At 35.5% G+C, this 13,558-nt stretch overlaps 1 protein-coding gene across 5 annotated transcripts in view; it reads left to right on the plus strand.

Moving 5' to 3' along the window:
• LOC139138637 (fibroblast growth factor receptor 3-like) overlaps nucleotides 1–13,558 on the plus strand; it is an 86,802-nt gene that overhangs the window by 58,285 nt on the left and 14,959 nt on the right. For 3 of the 5 annotated variants that reach the window (XM_070707109.1, XM_070707108.1, XM_070707112.1), the window contains 3 exons: nucleotides 9,912–10,376; nucleotides 11,570–11,788; nucleotides 12,639–12,808. In XM_070707109.1, the coding sequence (XP_070563210.1) occupies nucleotides 9,912–10,376; nucleotides 11,570–11,788; nucleotides 12,639–12,808 (854 nt within the window). The remainder of the gene's footprint in view (nucleotides 1–9,911; nucleotides 10,377–11,569; nucleotides 11,789–12,638; nucleotides 12,809–13,558) is intronic. The other 2 variants (XM_070707110.1, XM_070707111.1) reach the window with 1 other exon arrangement.

Raw genomic sequence — 13,558 nt, forward strand, 5'->3', positions numbered from 1 at the left:
CTGTTGTTCAAACCGTGTTTATTACGTCATATGTACAGAAACAAAATCTATCATGTGTTAATTCAGAAAAAAATTATTATTCAAATCATGAATTCTTAAGTGAGTCTGTTATTTCTGTGTGATAAATTTGACCTTTAATAGACATCTGATACAGTTTTAAATACTCACAGTGTTACATAAACACTTGTGCATCCAGGTACTGTATATAAATTGATACGCAAAATGAAATGTATACATGTAGCATAGAAATTTTAACCGTATTAAATTCTTAATCTTTATTTCATAAAGAGTGGGAAATTATTTCACCTGTGAGGTGTTCATTTGATGTGATAATATTTTGTATAATCCAAGGCCATATAGGATTTGGAAGTAGTGGTCAGAATTGAACATCGTATATGATGTTCAAGAGGTGCGGATATGTATAGTTACTGACTAGCAATGTTTGTCTCTGATTGTAGCCTAAGGAACCCAGAAATATGGTTGTTGTTTTTGTTGTTTGTATTGTTGTTTATATTTATATTAGTCATGTTGTTGTTTGTTGTTGACAGTAAAATTCAACTAACATAGCTATTGTGTTTTGTCGTTGTTTCAAAGGTAATGTAGATGTCACAAGAGACACTACCGGGACACTACCATTATCGACCCAATGCAACTCTCTGCCAATGTACACTGTAAGCATTAGTAGAGAGTGTACGTCAGGAGAGAACTAGTTGCAGTTGTTGCAACAGTTGCAGAGTTGCAACAACAACAACAAACAGATTTCTTGGTTCCCTGTGATTATAGCTGGTGAAGAACTTCTGTGTACAGAAACTGTAGACTCATTTACTTGTCTCATCAGAATAATTTTAAAATAAAATATAAGAAACTGTCAGACCATATACAGAATATGTTTTATCATGAAATATTTAACAAGCAACATGATTTCTTGGTGTGAGAAGACCCGTATTAGTATTTTGATGAAAATTTTAAAATTAAACAGTGTGAAAATGATTTGTAATATTGTAATCCCTTACTGGTGTTGCTAATTTATGCAAATTGCACCTCAAAGAGAATCAGATGTTGTTGGAAAATCATTATCACAAAGGCAGATGTTTGATACATGTAATGCAGTCAATTGCACTATTGCATCTACTGTACGTGTACAGGACTCCACATTGTACTTGAATCATGCATGAACTCGCAGTAGTTGTCTTCTTAATCATCTTTTAATATTGCAACCCTCCCATCCCAGTGCCCTATAAAGAGGTCCACACTCACCATTGATAATGAATACCTTTCGGGCCAAACCATGGTGGTGAAAGGGAAAAACTCATGTTTTATACGTTTGTACTGTTAGCTGCCAATTGCTCGAATGTACAGTGTACTGTAATACATATAGGCATAAAAACCAGAATTCAAGGTTGACAAATTTCAATTTGCAAGAAATTTGGCAAATACAAATTTTATAATAGTATCTGAAGAGCAGGTTATATCATACTTATGAGTAAATCTGAATGTATTTCCTCGTTGGGATCACCACTGAATCTTTCAAATCACCTTTGAACATGTCTTGCATGGCAAATGGAGCGAACGTCAACAATACGCCTCCTAGGTGTATTTATCATGAACTGAAGGGCCATAAGGACTGTATCGTACTGTGCTTTCACACGGCCATAGAATACAGTACATACATTGCAGTTACATTGTAGTTGTGATATAGATGAACTAGTGAAATGAGAGCCTGACAAGTCTTGGGAGATGAATGTTTTATATCTTATATTGTCTCTGAATTTCGTCACATGACCAAGAAGTAATCCACTGATAGCAATCAAAATGGCCACTATTCAGTAATAATTAATGTATAAATTTTTAGACCGGTTCAGACTATTTAATGATGTAAAATTTGAAATAAAGGGTTTTAATTTGTAAAATTTGAAAAAAAATTGTAATTTGCCTATCTCATGAGTGATAAATTAGAAAGCAGAGATATATACTGTTTTTTAAAAAACAGTTTTTATCCTACATTCAGCAATAGAATGTGTCTGCTACTTGGATAATGAGGCAAAATTGTTGGTTCACCTGATAAGGGGCCCTGCATCAGGATACATCTGCTATAAGGCATCTATGGTCAATTAAATTCATAAAATAAAGGGTGAAAATATGTATCATTCAATGGAGAATTAATGCTCCTTTCTGACTGTCAATCATTGTGTGATGACGTTGAAAGTAAGGAAAATGATGTGCATTTTTCAGATATGTATTTTATGTTGTTATTGGAAATACTTCCTTTTTTGACCTTAAATATTGTTTTTCCACTGTGACATTACACAGCGGGTAGTAACTTTGTTGCCATGGGTTTTTTTTTTGGCAGTTGTTTAAATTACTCATGATATTTGATTTTAAATAATGTCAACAGTCAGCGGGATGAAAAAGATTACTTCCCACACAGAATAAAACAGCAACCATAGGCCGCTGTCATCTTTCCTATGCTAATTTTGCTAATTCATGATATAGAAATCATGTTTACAGCATTAGTTTATATTTATCAAATAAAGAGATAATTAAAGAAATGAATGAACGATGAAAATGAGTTGAAACGCAACGCTTCATAGCAAACCAGATGTAATGTACTCATATTATTCACAAACTGGATAATGTTGAAAGAAAGACAATTATTAGAAATCTCTCACACACTGGTATTCCTGATATCAATTCACTTTCACTTTAAATAAAATTTTACATTTTGCTTGTTTCGGATCACCTGTATTTGTGATGCATATGCCCAATATTCAACTGGCAAAATAAATTTAAACTGGAGAAGTGTTATATACAAAGAAGCGGCTTATTTTAAAATTTTGATTACATATTATTTGTCACAACTTCTTAATTCGGAAAGGTAATGTTATTCGCTGAAATTAAAATGCAAGTTAGGTGTTTGCTATACAAGTAGATGGGTGTAACAGAGATATATCTACAGTACCAGGATGCCCTACTGTTCAAGTGTTTAATGCCTTTTCTCCAAAATTTACAAATTGATAACCCTAAATTTGTAGGTGTCGAAGAGCATTTCAGGTCGACTGACTAGCGGCAATTACTGGTACATAAAAAAACAGGCACATTGCAGACAGAATATCTGTAGGCTGTGCAGCAAATGTCACACAAACCACTATTTTTAGTAACATCGCCTACAATAATGATCGGTGCCATTGAAGAAAAACGTATTACCTTTGATTAATTTACCGTACAGCGTAATCTTCTTTGTCTTCCACGGGTATGAGATCATTAATTTCAGCTTGAGGTGCAATGCATTGATTAATTAACGTCAGCCCGGTAGGAATATGTGCAGGTACTGGCGCTGTGTCACTCATGATGAAAAAAAACCTGTCTGGTGACAACGCTATACAGTAAATGAATTTTCATTGTGCCGTAAAAGCAAACACAAAGATACCACAGGGTCTTTGTCAAGGAAAATAGCCAGCAAGTAAAATGTCTTTTTTCCCCTTTTTGTAACAGAAATGTCACAATACATTTCTATTACCAGAATTCATTGACCTCAGTCAATGAATTCACTGTACACTGTGTACTGTTCCAGTCAATTTGTGTTTCGCAGTTTTTTCCCAGATGTATGCAGTAGCACTTACACATGTACATGATACAGGCATCACTGTTTTAGCATTTTGTTTTTATTCCTAGAACATGACACAAAATGCAAGACAAAGCAAACAAAACATCACCAAATGCAATAACAGTTTGTTTGGTAGAACACTGTTTATGGGTATATTCCCTGTGTATTAATTAGCAAGGATTGTCGGCAAACCCAATGAAAATACCGGTACATGTACATTGTATGCATGGCTAGAGAGCCAATTAACAGTCACATTCAGTGAGTGAATCTTTTGTCCGGCCCATGATGCACTCTGCTCTCACATTGTCTCCCAGGCATCACTTGATTAAGGACTGAGATACCAAGACTGGGAGATATATGAAGACGTACAAGGGAGCTACTGCACTGGGAATGTACACTGTACATGTATATGAGCTTTGGCTTTCCAAATGTGGCCAAAAAAAATCTTTGGCAATTTATACCCAACAACTTCCTAGCTCTGACATTTGCTGTTTAAATACAGTACATGTAGTTTGTGAGTGTAGTGACACCACTCTGGCTTGAGTATTTTGCCGCATAAAACAATTGCCATTGGAGGAAAGTTGATATACCAAAACATGTACATGTCATACCGTAGCTCGATGTAGGAACTTATGAGACAAAATCTGCATATACCGGTACATGTAATGTATTTAATACAGTTACCAATTGTTTGTTGTTTACAAGTTTTGCTTCACTGATAACTCTGGAACCAGTTTCACCATTGTATCAGATAGATATTTCCCGTACTGGTACTATTCCCGGAGTTACCATTGTACATGTACAGTAGATCTGCACATTGGTCTCTGGATCCTTCTCTTTTAAAGTTGCTATGTGTATGTGCGTATACATATGATCTGCCAATGAATTATTCATCCCTTACGAAAATAGTCTGTAGATATTCTATTGAACTCTGATATTCTATAGAAATCTGTATATTTTATGGAAATCTGATGGAAATATGCTTCCATTGAAATTCAATTGAAAATTTTCAATACAATTCTGTAGAAAAATTTAAATTTTATAGAATTTTAATGTGTATAGAAACTTTAAATTCTATTGAAGTTTGCTGATAATTTTCTGTAGAAAATCTGCAGAAATTAAACATATTTTTTATGAATTTTTCAGTTCCATAGCTTTTGTGGAAATTTTTTTTCTGTTTTTTTTTTCCCACAGTTTACACTGTTTCAGACTTAAGTTCATGTTTTTTCATGTTGGCATGAGCTTGAGAACTCAGTGACATATCATAGCTGGTTTCAATATGGAAAAGGTAGTGACATATACCTATGGAGAGTTCTAAGCACATTCTCGTGTACCCTTTGATTCTGAAAAGTTATTTTCATTTACACACACGTGCCAGGAAAATGTATACAGTTTCAATTGTACCATTCCTTTTGTACATTTCATGACTGTACACAGACCAACCTGACTCTCTTTGTTAGATCCTAGGTCAAGTGAGCTGACCTGTGCCTGTGCTTTGTTATGCAAATAGTTTCCTGCCTTTACAATGGGCTGATTACATAATAGTGTAGCCACGCATTATTCATTTGAACTTGAGGCAGTCCACAGTGCACATGGCTCCTATGAAAAGTACTAAAGTTCAACTCCAAATTCCATGGAAAATTAGGATCCAAGGTCCATTAGCAAGATTCTAACAGTGTTATGGAGAAGGGAGCTCACTAATATGTCACAACTGTAAGGATCCACATTGCAGCATCAACTGAAAATTACGTGAGTTAAGATACACAACACTTTAATTATGCACTTGGCTGAGTTGACAACTCAAAACTGCTAGACTGGAGAGGTAGGCCTTGCATTCATATGTGTAGGTTGCTTTATATTTTTGTAGTCCCTGTATGTTTCATCAAGTTTCGAACGATTGTTAATCATAATTCTTTTAGAAATAAACTACATGTTTATAATTTACTTGCTGCCTGATTTTTTGTGAGTTTTGCAGTAATTCATTGCATTGGTATCTATGGCAATATCATAAGGTGGTGCTCCTTACTTAATAAAAGTTTAACACATATTGTTGTCATACTTTCTAAGAGATTGAACTCGTATAAGACAAACAAACTTCTGTAAAGAGTGCAGAAATTAAATATAGTTCTACAGAAATTCTACATAAAAATTCTGTAGAATGTGGTATAAATTCAATATAGTGCTACAGATATTCTGTAGAACGTGTATCGAATTTACATAGAAATTCTGTAAATTCTACAGAAATGATACAGAAATTCTGTTGAATTTCTACAGAAAAAGGGGGCCAAAACTCCATTAAACTCCGTTAATTTCCATAAAGGTTCAGTAGAATTTCTGTAGAAATTCTGTATCACTTAAATTGAATTTTGTCATCAATTTCAATAGAATTTCTACAGAAAATTTTCATAAGGGATATACAGAGTAAAATATCAAATTACTGAGTCAAACCTCCAGTACAATCACAATCATTTTCCTTTTATTGGTGTTTTATCTGGTACATGTGCATTATTTACTCTTTGGAGCTAAGTGCCATTTACACAGTTAGCAGCATACATTTTCTCATAGGTGATTTTCTTTAGTCACTTATTAAATATACAGTACTGTAACCACATGCCACATACACCATAAGCCAACCAATGTGATTTCTACATATCTGTTGATCGATCGGCATCAGTCGGACTCTATAAAGAGCTACTTCTGTCTGCTCACAAGCTCAATTTATTCCAGATGGATCGCCGTTTTTATGGTCAGACGGAGGGTCATAAAATCTCGCCTGAAACAGTTTAAAGATGAAAATTTAATCATCATAGGTGTAGTTATGTTCCGCAAAACTTCAAATTCCAAAGGCATGCAAATGGGAAATTCCTTCATGGAATGTAATATTGACAGTGTTCATTATTCAATGCATAAAGTTCTCCTTGACCAAATTCTCCAGGGGTTTTGTACTCTCATTAGCTTGTTCAAATATCGTAATTAAACTTCAGTCAGAACAGGTTCAACATCCACCGGCTGAGATAAAGCAGTCTTTCTATGTCCATAGATCGAGTTCTTCAAAATGTTTTTTTTGTTATTTCTCTTACCTCACAAGGTATCGTCTCATTGTAACCTGTACTGTATAATACATGTATAAAAATTTAAATATTTCCTTTGTGACTGGACACAATTGAATGATGATTCTTTTGATACAATACTTATACACGGGGATGTAGAAAATAGCTGGCAACCAGCAAAAACAACTGTGCTGTCAACTGAAATTTGTCAGCTTTGAAAATTATTAGACTAGTAAAAAATCAGGACATTTTGCATAAACTTAATGTGCTCATGCACTACTTATAATCGCCTATACTTTTATTTTTGCTACCTGTAACTAAAATTGTCTACATCTCAGAACACATAGTGATTACATTCAGTATTTTTGGAAACAATGCTTAATTTTGCATTTTGTTGAATGAAAAATTTTGTGTGAATAAAACGTACAACAGCACAACAATTAAACTGGGGGAATTTACTCAGAATTTCTTTCAAAGCAGTGCTGTGGACTAGACTCAATACTGTAGGTTTCTTATGTAAACTGTTACACCACTGGTATACATAGCCTTCACAGTAAAACCTGGTAAAAGCTGTCTGAAATCCAGACAATATTCACAACGTGACAGAACAAACTTTACAGCTACTATGCATTTTGACAACTTTTGAACTTCACAGTGAATTATCCCGTGAAAGGTGACGCCGATGTTGAATCAGATAGCGGTAATATTGCAATTGAAATACCAGGTAAAAAGTACATTTCAATCTGCTGTATTGGTATCGTAAGTGTTTGTCGCTACAGTCCTGTATTGTGTACAGTGTGCGTGTAAACCCTAATCAGTGTGCCCTCTAAAACCATAGGATGCGCCACAACGCAACAAAACTGCCAGTCGCGCAAGCAGATCTTCAGGTGATGTACATTGAAAAGATAAAAGGCTGATGCAAAGAAATTTCCAGTTTCTCAAAGCGACGCAAAGTTTCCAGAAATATACATGTTTCTTAGAGGGCACACTGAAACTTGTATTGTGTATTGTGTGAAATACAGTAACATATTATTTCATACATGTATATGTGATACATAGACAATATACATTTAATGTTTGTCTGGGTATTATATTCGTTTTCACTGACTTTTGGTCATTCAATTTTGTTATAATTGTTCCGCCCTATCTGTGTGCATGTACAGCATCATCTAGGTTGTTTTGTGAATCAACCTGCCGGTGCTATGTGGTACACTACATGTAGTTGTCACGCATACAGAATAAACTCACAGGCAATTTAACTTATACATGTAATGACGACAATGAAATAAAGCAGTGTATTAAAACTCTGCTGGACAGTGACTGATAAGGAATGCAGTAGTTAAGTGTATCTGTCTAATAAAGTTCCAACATTTTAATCATATTACATGTATCTATTACTGTAGCAGTATAATTATTACATTTGCATGTGTCAGTATTGAAATGGTTTTGAATACTGCCTCACTTTGAAAAGTGAATGTGGTATTGCAAATATTTGTCTTTGGTATTTGTACAATTAAACTGCATGTGTTTTTGGTATTTTTTGATATAAATGTAGTTTCAACATGCATTTATGATTAACCTGTCCTAATTGGTGGAACTCAGAACAAGTTAAAATCAATTAAATTAATTTCACGTAATTTCACGTTAGTTTTTTTCTTTTGTTTTATTTTGTTTTACTTTATTTTTATTCCACTATATACAGTTATGTACCCTGTTAAACCCAGTTTTCTGTACGTGAGGTGCCAATTGGTGGCAGACCAATGATACAAGTATCTGAGCAGTATCAATATGTAGTTTACAGTAATTCTGTCAAGATAGAAATTACTGTAAGAAAAGCCTGGCACTTCAGATGCTGCTATGTACCCCTCAATGTTGAATTAAGATCATTACAAACTGATTCACAATATCCACAAAATAGATTATACTGAATTGTATCTCAGTATAGCTGACACACATTTTGTTTACATATTGCTGGGCAGTCCCTGCAGGATTATAAATATTTGAAGAGATGTAATTATAGTTAAAAGTGCATTGTGATAACTTTAAGGTAACATCATATTTTACCGTTCTTGAAAATTTGCAATCATAATTCTTCCTGATTTATGAGACTGTCATGTTTTCAAACAAGGTAACTACATTGTACATGATAAAAATTTACTGGTATATGATATGCGAGTGTTGTGCTAAAGCCCCTGTAACTGTAACTTTTGAGATATTTTTTCAGTATTCTATTTTTTGCTCTGAAACTCATCTTTTTCTTAAACACAAATGTTAAGGGTAATTGAAAATGCTGTCCTTGTTTCAGTACTGTGGTTTAGTTTTTGCAATACTTCCTGAATTTTTGAAGCTTCGATCGTGTCAACACTACATCCGGTATAAGCTGTGTGTAAAGTACTGTACATGCCATATAGATAAATGCATGCTTGTTCAACATGCTTTAGGGAACAGATCAAGAAACAGCAGTTGGTATATGTACATGTACCATACATCATGCTCTGTGACCAAAAATACTGAAAAATGTCCAAAGTTACAGCTACGGATGCTTTTATCACCCAAATGACATGATATCATTCAGAGGGAGAAATTAGCCAGTGTAATTTGTATGTTTGTAATTTGTATTGTATGTTCCTCAGGGCACACCTGCAAAGTCCTGGGCACAAACACAAACAAAAACACAGTAATGATCCATATTGTACATTTACTTATCTGAGCAGGTGTACAAAACACACTATATGCAAATGCAAAAATTACAATGCGCTTCTGTATAAGGGCACTGACCATAGGCACATATTGTGTGTTGTAACTGAACCACTTGCCAATTAGCAGTGATTTGAACATTTTGTCACTAACAACAGCATAATACCAGTACATGTATGAGAATCTTTACCGCAGCCTGTTAATGTCATGTGCCATTATGATAAAATTACTAACACAATTGTAACTGCATGTTTTTTTTTATTTTACGGACACCATCCTTTGTGGAGAATGAAACAGGACATATATACTGTATGTTGTTTACGATGAAATTTTTGATGCTCACTTGGTTGTACTGTATTTTGTCACTTCTCTTTGCACTATAGCCAAGAAAATTCAGTCTATGCCAAATAGAAGCCTAGTCACAGGTCGACATGTTTGTTAAAATTCTTTAGAATCAAATAATTTTGTCTTGAACAAAGAATTTGGCATGGGCAGGATTCTTCTTTTCTCACAGTTAAAGTGCATGCATTATTTGTTGTGTCGTTGGATTTTCTTCACAGATACATCAACTGAAACCGCTACCCCAGGATTTAGCAACTCAGCTTTGTATTCCCCTACCCTGTCACCAAGCATGGCACCCAGCATGTTGCCTGTACTCCCATCATCCACCATGCAATTCAACAGCCCCCTGGAGACAAGTTCCATGACGCAGATACAGCCAACCCCTGCACCAACACCCGACAGCTCATTCCCAATCCTGCCGACACAGTCTCTGGCCGCTACACCCGCTCTGACAAACACGCCCACCGCAGCTGCAGCAGTCCCCTCCACAATTGTGCCTTCAATCACCCCCGTGTCCAGTAGTGGATTAGCCCTGGCCCCAACTCCCTTGCCAGATTCAAATTCAACCGATCCTCCGACAGAACTTTCTGGCCCTTGCTATCCAAACCCGTGCTTGAATGGAGGAAGCTGTGTGCTCGATGGAGAGTCTGTCTACATCTGCATTTGTGAACCAGGTTATGAAGGTAAGCCCACTTTTACTTCTCTGAACGGTGTCTTAGTGTGAAAGCAAGTACAATTCAAAATATCATGTTTAAATGTTTGGTAAACATTCTAAAAATCTTTAGTACATGTGTGTTCATACGTACTTGATGTATATGAAAAAAATTTGTTTTAAAAATTATCTTTTAAAGAAATACAGGTATATACCGGTACATGCAGAAAGCAAATTGTGGGCCACCATCTAAAATTCACTGAAAAACACAGCTTTGCAAGGTGTGAATTAGATAGGTAAACACATAAAACAATAGGTGTACATGTACCATGTCAAGAAATTTAATTTATGCCCCACTCATACCTATTACAAGCAAAATTTGCTAGTTTACCGGTACATATTGTGTGGCTTCATTTAGCTCATTAGCTTGTGATAAACATTTTTGACCACATCTCACATTTAAAACGATAGTTGGCACAAAATAATATTCTTTCCAAAGAAACCTGCTCGCAAATTGTAATAAACAATACTTTAATTAGTATCTTCTGTGAGTTACTGTTAATGCTCCCAGATTCAGCCCAAATATGTGATTAATACAGCCATATTGATTGATACAATGGTAACATTTATCGGCAAATCATATGTGTGCAATCACTAGATTCTAATGGAAAGTAAATATTGTAAAGAATTTTAGTATTGTGTCAAAACATAATGTACTGTACGGTGTTCAGATTTTGCCTAATTGGTAAGGTTTTCTCAAATCTTCAATTTCGGTCATTGTAATTTTACTTCATTCTTAGGGAATACAGTTTCATGTACATATGTAAAAAGTGGCTGTCAGTTTGAAGAAGTGAAGGTAGTAATACAAAATCCATAGAGTGTGTGAAAGAATACACTGTAGCTTGCATTTATACTACCGTGTCTGTGTCAAGTGTGTATTTTTAAACTTGCGTTTGTCAGTCCCCACAGACAAAGTCCAGGGGGAACTTATAGATTCGGTCGTGGCCATGTGTGCGTCCGTTAACGCAAATTTCACAAAAATGCCTGAAGTGATTTTTTTCAGACTTGGTATAAGGATTACTCTGTGTGTCATAATATGCACGTTGATTTGTTCTGTGATGCAATCCAATGTGACCATCATTCTGTCAATGCTTTCCAAAGTCATTAACCAAGTGGGGACTATGTTATTGACAATGACCTGTTTTTCTCATCTCTCCATTTCAGGTGCCCTTACAAATTGCTCCGTCAATATTGATGAGTGCGCATCTAACCCATGTCAGCAAGATTTCCTCTGCGTGGATGGAGTCAACGGATACACCTGTGAAGCCCCGCAGCAGACGATTGGTCCCTGCTTCCCAAACCCATGCAAACAGGGAGGAACGTGTGAAGAGGACACCAGTGCAGATTTCCTTTACAGATGCCAGTGTGCTCCTGGTTATGAAGGTAGGATCTAGCACCTTTCCGTAATCCTATAGATCTGCAACTTTTTGTTTACAAAGATTGTATAGCATACCTCTAGGAGTATCAGTTAGCAGGTTTTTGTAAAGTTTCAGGTGAAAAAAAATTACTTGCAAACCAGCATCATACTGTAGCTTGATACGGTACTTGGCCGACAAGTTCAAGTTGGTTTCATTGCAAAATCCAACATCAATCTAATGTTTGCTTTATTTTGACTGTCTGTGTTCACGTTTTAATTACCAGTATAATTACCGGTAAATTTGCAATACAGTGCTCTTGAACTTTGTCATTCAAAAGTTCATATGTATTGTTTTGTAGGATGTTGTGTGCAACGACAGATTTTCATCAGTGCTCAATCATTGAAGCCAAAAAGAATAGAAAGTTTTACGTGCATTTCTTATATTAGTGCAACCTTTTAAGAATTTAGAGCAGTTGCCAGCGATAGAAAGGAACTATTTTGGAACGTTTTTTCATCAATTGTGTTGTCTTTTTCTCTAGACTTTTCACAGAATAATATAATTTAAGTAAAAAATGTATATACTATTATGCATACTGGTACTTCACAAATGAATTGAAGTGATAGTTTTCACTGTGCTTTGGCCTTTTTATAATGAGTTAAAGGTATACTGTCAGCTGTTCCAATTTTGCCACAGTTGCCATGGAAAGAGAAAATCTAACCAATTACGGATTTTAAGCGGGTGGCCGCTTTTTAAAAACAGCGCCCTCATATGGGCATTTTGAATACCAAGGAACACCCCTTTGACCATGAGCATATTTAGATTACAGGTAACTGTATATTTTTAAGTCCTTGTGTGCACACCTTTCTTTAACCCAGGTCCACTCACCAACTGTAAATATAACATTGACGAGTGTGCCACAGAGCCCTGCAGGGCTGGTTTGGTCTGTGTGGACGGCATAAACTCGTATTCATGTGAACCTGCGAGTGTACCAGATGAGGATGGCGACCAAGAAGATCCGACAGTAGTTGATGATGATTCTGATTCGGTAGGTTGTGAAAGCTAGGTAGATTTCACTCATTTCAGCAATTTTACAAGAAAGTGACATATCATTAAGGTAGTGTGCGCCTTGAAAGTGAAAGACTTAATCTTTTGCTCAAACTTTCCGGAATCTCTCAACCATTCTCTTTCAAAATCAAGAATAACAATCTGGGATCAACATGCAAATTTTTATACAAGAGAAACAAATAACCCAAGATTTACTGATCGTTAAAATTCAAAATGGCCGCCATCCCTGTGTTAACCCTATGGAGAAAAATAAAATTCTTGAATTTCAAAAAACTAAGGCAGTGAAAAGTTTTCTTTCACAAAAAGCTTGAATGAACCCCCACAAGTGGTATATCAGAAAAGGATTGTAAAAATTTGAGAGTGAATATCTGTCCCCGAGGCGCTTTCTACCTTAAACGCATAGTAAAATATACACAGCAAATAAAGTGTCTCCATGATACAGTGAACATGGTTTGATCAGATAGAAATTAGCATGTGTTCTACTAATGGACGAACCATGTGCTTATTGATAAAAAGGAAATCATCATGTTTTGTAGCAGTAGTGCACAGACTTACATGTACATTGTGGGATTTATCTGAAAAATTATGGGTTGAATATTCCATATACATGTACTGGGAATCTGGTAGGTTGCCCTTCAAAACGATAGCCATGTTTATGAAAGTACAAAACTGGCAGTATTATGCGCAATTAATAGTGTATGCAAGTACAATGTAACGCTTATACCGGTAG

Source organism: Ptychodera flava, chromosome 8 (assembly GCF_041260155.1).
Source record: "Ptychodera flava strain L36383 chromosome 8, AS_Pfla_20210202, whole genome shotgun sequence".
Classification (NCBI taxonomy): domain Eukaryota; kingdom Metazoa; phylum Hemichordata; class Enteropneusta; family Ptychoderidae; genus Ptychodera; species Ptychodera flava.